The sequence below is a fragment of the Colletes gigas genome, unplaced genomic scaffold, assembly GCF_013123115.1.
Source record: "Colletes gigas isolate AHSC1104 unplaced genomic scaffold, ASM1312311v1 Colletes_gigas_Sc00004, whole genome shotgun sequence".
In the NCBI taxonomy this organism is placed as follows: domain Eukaryota; kingdom Metazoa; phylum Arthropoda; class Insecta; order Hymenoptera; family Colletidae; genus Colletes; species Colletes gigas.
The window spans coordinates 9,450,825-9,457,243 of NW_025106633.1; the positions used below are offsets into that span (position 1 = coordinate 9,450,825).

General features: G+C 32.5%; 2 protein-coding genes across 7 annotated transcripts; both read right to left on the reverse strand.

Moving 5' to 3' along the window:
* Positions 1–213: 213 nt before the first annotated feature.
* Positions 214–5,399, reverse strand: LOC122405512 (pantothenate kinase 3). Of its 6 annotated transcripts, none has more exons than XM_043410322.1 (10): positions 4,702–5,138; positions 3,393–3,552; positions 2,553–2,731; positions 2,298–2,471; positions 2,051–2,218; positions 1,899–1,975; positions 1,643–1,819; positions 1,417–1,552; positions 1,227–1,340; positions 214–1,141 (listed from the first exon to the last, which is right to left on the reverse strand). In XM_043410322.1, the coding sequence occupies exons 2-10, from the start codon at positions 3,496–3,498 to the stop codon at positions 1,088–1,090; spliced, it is 1,185 nt and encodes a 394-aa protein (XP_043266257.1). In that variant the 5' UTR covers positions 3,499–3,552; positions 4,702–5,138; the 3' UTR covers positions 214–1,087. The 6 variants fall into 6 exon arrangements, with proteins under 6 accessions (XP_043266257.1, XP_043266253.1, XP_043266252.1 ...); XM_043410318.1 differs by lacking the exon at positions 4,702–5,138 and adding an exon at positions 5,178–5,399 and having other exon boundaries at positions 215–1,141; positions 3,378–3,552; XM_043410317.1 differs by having other exon boundaries at positions 215–1,141; positions 3,378–3,552.
* Positions 5,400–5,631: 232 nt separating this feature from the next.
* LOC122405516 (MORN repeat-containing protein 4 homolog) lies at positions 5,632–6,412 on the reverse strand. The gene is made up of 4 exons (XM_043410329.1): positions 6,359–6,412; positions 6,081–6,264; positions 5,907–6,016; positions 5,632–5,840 (listed from the first exon to the last, which is right to left on the reverse strand). The coding sequence occupies exons 1-4, from the start codon at positions 6,366–6,368 to the stop codon at positions 5,692–5,694; spliced, it is 453 nt and encodes a 150-aa protein (XP_043266264.1). The 5' UTR covers positions 6,369–6,412; the 3' UTR covers positions 5,632–5,691.
* Positions 6,413–6,419: the final 7 nt, after the last annotated feature.

Genomic DNA, 6,419 nt, shown 5'->3' on the forward strand with positions numbered 1-6,419 from the left:
CAGTATTTACAATATTACGATAACAATTTAAACAATGTAACACCTCATGCCAAATATGGAATCATTTATTAATATAAGAAAGTTACATTTGTTCCTACTCCATAAATATAAACGTATAAACAAATCTATTTTTATTAGATTTTTAAATTCATACAAATGTCAGCTATAACGTCAAACATATCGTAAAGTACGTATAGCAGAAACATTTTTTCATAGTGCTATAGTACAAATATCCTCGTGACATATTTCGTTCTGTTAATCGTCACATTGTAAATTATTATTCTATAAAAAAATGTTTAACAATAATGTTAGGTGTCTACATCTTGAGGCACGTTATGCATGTTACGATTCAATAATGACAAATACCTAGTAAATTACCCCCCATATTTCTCGAATTAAGAAAATGTATATAAATAACTTTTAAATATGGCCACTGACCGTTACATATATTTTATACAATTGCTAATAATTGTAACATAATGCTAGTTAATCGCTACATTCCATAATGCCTGATAATAAAAATAAAAATAAAATATTCATAATAATATGAATAGTAGTAATAGGTGTTAAGTACTTATCAAATTTATTGCTTTTCGTGTTAGTAGCTTTGAATAATCGAAACCATTTAAACATGACAAATTTCATGCCTTATATGTACGACTCTAAGAATGGATCTATAAAAATATTAGTAGACCCAAGTTAAGTTTTATGCAATTCGATTTTGGTCCATTATAGTTTTTTTTTATACAAATTCATGCAAGGTTTGTGGCCATATTCAGTCTTTATGCAATAATTACGTAACACATTTCGAAACAATAACTTATTATAGTGTGCTTGTTAAAATTTGTAATAAATACGATCATATTTGAAGACAGTGTAGTTTGACATCAGGTCTCTGGCATAGATAAAATTTCATGCGCTATTGTAACTTCATATACAACATATACAATAATTCCTGAGAAATTAAATATTGTATAACAAAAATAAATAATTATGTTAAATAATTGCATAACCATCCTCATGAAAAAGATTCATTCGAGTCGGAGTATCAAATGGAATGCTATATATTATGCAATTGTCTATGGTTTTAGCTTAGTTCGCCATTAAATTGAAGCAGGCATCCTAATGCACCAAAGTAACCCTGTAATCGAAGGAAAGAAATAGTCTTAATGACATCATTTTATATTTTCCGAGTTAGATATAGGTGTATTTCGTATGTACTTCACCTCATGTTCTAAGAAAAAAGCTTTCATTGTTCCTTTAGACCAATAATCCATAGCATAGGCCAAAAGTTTCATTGATATAGGATTTACTCTAAGGAAGTTTCCAACGAACACTACCTGAAAGTCCCAACCCTTATTATTTTCATTGTAAAGTATTGCGTGTAAAATGAATTACGATTAATAGTTTCTTTACCCTTTCAATCTTTTCATTGACAGCACACATACGGGCAATAGAACCTATATTATTTGTAATAGTGACAAGTGTTGCGCGTGCAAGGTCTTCTTTACTAACGGCATTTCGACGGTCTTTGGAATTCATTTGTCCAAAACTGTATAGATAATAAAAACATGCAAGTCAATCCCTTAAATAACAAATATTAGTTTTCATAATGTATTTATTTAATTATTAAAAAGATCACCTGCTCGCAACAAGATCTCCAGGAAGACAAAAAGGTCCGTAATCGCCACCATAAATGTCCTTAACCAATTTATCCACTTTAGTATTATCACCTCCAGTTGCTAATTCTATTGCTTCCTCAAATGTGTTGCATCCAGTTAATAAGCAACACAACCCTAAAAACGTACCACCACCTAGACTAAATATGAAATAACTGTATCAATGACAAACCTTTCGATCCGATGTTACGTATTGACATTACTGTAAAAGTAACATACCTGGTTCCAGAGATCCTTTTATAATTCTCTGGCCCATAAACTGCCAATATGCTTACTCCTGACCCTATATTTACAAGCTGCAAGAAGTTCATACAAAGTGTGTAACATTTAGTATTTAATATATATCTTAATATTTAAAATATTGTATGTACCAAAAAGGGGTAGGGTTCAGAAAAGTCATAAGGAACCTTGTGACATTTACTGTCATCCGTAGGATTGGACCAGTAATAACATTCGTGTGGATTAGTTGTCTCTATATAAAGCATGCCATGTATTAAACTACCTAATTCGTCGAATTTTTCTAAATTCATATTTACTTCCTGCAAAAGAAATATTTGTATAAAAAATTAAGAACATTTGCGTTTCAAAAATAGTATAAAAATATAACGAATATCTCACTTGTTTAAAATTTTGTTCAAATTTATAGGCTCCACCACCGGTAGCGCAAACTGTAGTTACGAGATTAGCCATACCCTTAGACCTTGCTAATGCTAAAAAATTTCCCATTTCGCTAGTAGGAAATCTAATAAAATGTAACGTGCCTCGTCTACCTCTAATACAAACATTATCCATCTATAATACAAATAATACAATGTACAAAATATGGTCTTGTTTTGTAAAGGTGTAAAGGATCAAATGACTGAAAGGACGTACTTGCAAATGTGTGTCTCGATAACCTGTTTTCCCATATGCTGAATTTTTAACTAAATACCGCCGAATATTTTTAACAGTTTCTATTTCAGCATCTGCTTCATCCCTTGTAATATCTTTAGGTTCAAAATAAACTAGTTTGGATAAGGTTCCTCCTATATCCATACCAAACCATGGCATTGCTAAAAAAAAAAAGAAAAAAGAATGGGAACCAATATTATTACAATCAGAAATTTGAGGCTTTTTCTTGGATACAAATCATGTTCTTATGAAAAAATTATCCTAATATTTTGCAAGCATTTAAACTAGATTTATCAGGGATCAAGCGATATATCAGTATCTGGATGTTGTTTGACCTTTGAAGAAGCCAGCTGAAATGCTTACAAAACATTGGAACAAATCTTCCAGAAGAGGACACAACTTACACAAAGTCTCAACAGTAGAATAGTATTATTACAACAAAATTTGTATTTAAACATTTGGGGAGTTTATCAATTAAAATGCAATCACTTTAAGCATAAAATATAAATTAAAAAAGCAACTTTTATGCAAACAATAAAGGAATACAAGTAACAGGTGTATTATAAATTTGCATTGCATACGTTTACAATATAAATAAATTTAAAAGAGCAAGAAACAAAAAGTATGCACAAAGTTGTTAAAACAGAGCAAGTTAAATTTGTTAAATCCGAACAAGAACTTCTGTTCTCAAGGTGTTCTCCTTTTAATCGACTTTTATAAAGCTACAATTAAAATTATTTTTGCGTATAGGAAATAATTATAATTATAAATAATATAAATAAAAGTGGCAACTCCAAGCACACATACAATTCAATGACTCACAAGATGAATGGTTTTTGGATTCCTTGGATGGTGTCTCAGCACCAGTGTAACCATTGGATGCCATCATTTTTGTAGCAATATGATTTTTATAACTCTGAGGGCTCATTGTTGAACTTTAAATTATTTACAATTCTCTCCGATATAATGTATAATTCCTTGACTAAAAATTAGAAAAAAAATAAAAATTATATCGATATCATTATTCTAAAAATGTGATAAAGCAAAATCTTTATATGTTTAAATGCCATGTCGGTATTCCAGATTATTAATTATTATTTGACGCATTCGTGTAAGAAACCAACAAGTACCATTGTACATAAAAATTTATATTTCAAATAACTTCCACAAAGAATTGTATAGAATTTTTTAATACGACTAGTCTTTTAAATCATTCCTTTTGTAAACACATAATGATATGCTGAATTGTAACAAATAGCAAAGGTTACTTTAATTATGCATACCATGGCTGAAAAACATGACTACATTATATACTTGTTCAGATGATTATACAAAATGTTATCATACTTTTCAGTAAACTAGCTTTACTTTAATATATATTTCAATAGAGTACATTCGAATTAATGATACATTATACAATAATACGAAAATTTATATGAAATATAGTAATTCATCACAACGATATAACGTAATAATTCTTGTGGCATTAAAAACATACTTCGTTTTGCGTCTCATAATCGCGCTAAACAGTTTAGAGCAAAAGAGAAACGAGTTATAGAAACGAATGTTAATTTGAACTTAAACAAATGCATGACACTGTGCTAATCACACGCTTAATCCACGCTAATCAAAATCAAATTGTTGTTATTCGAAATATTTCTAACTATAGTCACGATTACGTTAAAAATGATAAACCAATACGTGTTAACGTTATCTTCGTTTAAAACGTTAATCGATTTGACAAAATCCGTAAGCGTTAAAATCGTTGATATCGCAAAGTAACGCTATCAGTGTTCGTAAATGATCTAAAACGACGAGTCGTACGAGCGTCAGCAGTCAGCAAATACGCGTAAGCGCGTTCGCTTGGTACCACGGAAACTATCACGAGATCACGCGATAAACGACCTTTTTTTTTTTGTCAGAATTTTGGTCAATGAAGAGGGGAAAAAAACGATATGTATACCGTTACTATTGGCTAATCAACGGACTCGCGACAGGACAAAATACAAGTATCACTTTCCACACGCTGGCCAACGATGGGGAAACGAAGCGAATGAAAACGTAATAACTGTACCGTATACGGTACATACAGCGTAGAGTATACGAGGAACGAGAAGCGATGTGTTCTTACCTGGTAACGTCATTTCAAAGCAGATTAGATTCTTACGAGTTGTTATGTCGATCTGCGAACTCGCGTGAATCAACAGATATCAAAGTTACTGATATTAAATACAGCTGACCACATTTGATCGTCGAAGCGTAATTTCATTTTATCGATGGATCCGGTGTTAACGAGTTTACATTGACAGACAACCGCTCGTAATTTTAAATAAAGTTTTTCGATTCATTAAGTTCTTTGGCGAATTAGAAAAACTGGTACAACTTGCATCACAATCACTGTATTTATCTAGGCATAGCAACGTCGCGCAATAGCAAACTGCTCGGCTCGGCACCAACCAGTACTATCTCGTGGACATGTAAAGATTGGTCGACGCGATACTCCTTCCTCTTTTAACCCTTATTTGCCTTTTAAATTCTCGTGACTATACTGGACAACGGTCACGGAGCCACGGAGTCGTTGATTTATTAATTTTTTCCTGTACCTACGTGTAACATCAAACTGCTGACGTCATATATCCGTGTTACTAAGATTTTCGTCAAAAATGTTAGATGACCGTGCGAAATAACTACGCGATGCCGTCACTACAGTCCAACTTAAGTGTTTTCGAATAGCACAGAGCTAAGAAATATTTCCTTTCGGAAACGTGGATTACAAAGTTCAGAATAAGATAGACTATGCTCGCTGTCGTCTATATATACGCGGTGTGTGTACTTACTATTTTGTAATCCGTCGATCACGTGTGTTCGTATGATTTAAAATGTAAACAAAATCATGGCTGTTTTATTTTACGTAATAACGACCTAATGTCAAACCACAATTTATGACATACTGGTTTGGTAGTCGTTATTTTCTCATTTTAAATAACGAGCAAATAATAAGGTAATTCTTAACGACTAAAAGCCAGTGACGTTGTTTATAGAATCAATAAATAAAGAACAACATGAAATATTTCACTTTTATTAAGATTCGATACTACTCATTTTTATATGCGCCTAATATTTAACTACATTGGGCACGCGCCATCATAGAAATCTTCTGTGCCTTTTGTACAATGTCTGGACAATGTTTACGACGTACCAGTTTACAATCTTGAAAGAAACCCTCGTTTCTAGGAAATCCATGAGATCCGTCGGAATACGTGACCAATCCTTAATTTGAAACAGCGGCTTGTAAATACTGCGTGAAATGTTATATACTTATAACGTTCTACGTACCTAGGCCCCATACACGACCGCCGCGAAACTCTCCTTCAAATTTCATACCATCCGATCTCCAAAATACACCATGGCCGTGAAACCAGCCTTGCATAAATTCACCCTCGTATCTGATACATAAAACTTGTTAAAAAGTTGTATAACTTAAAAGACATGTTTCACAATAACATTTACTTTGCTCCATCTGGAAACACTATTACTCCTAAACCAGAACACAATCCATTTTGAAAACCACCGTCGTAACGTGTTCCGTCAGGAAGTAGCAAAGAACCAGCACCATGTTTCAAGCCTTTTCCATTCCAGTCTCCAATGTATTTTGTGCCATCTTCATATTTGTATGCACCATTTTTTACCACACCTATAAACAAATACTACGGTACACATTTTGATTTTCTGATTAAACGTACACAGTTTTTGAAGTTTGCAAGCCCGTGAGAGAAATTAAGTCTTACCATCACCCATGCTTCTGGTATACTAAAAGCATTAAAGAGTAACTTTCAGGTTTCAATCCTA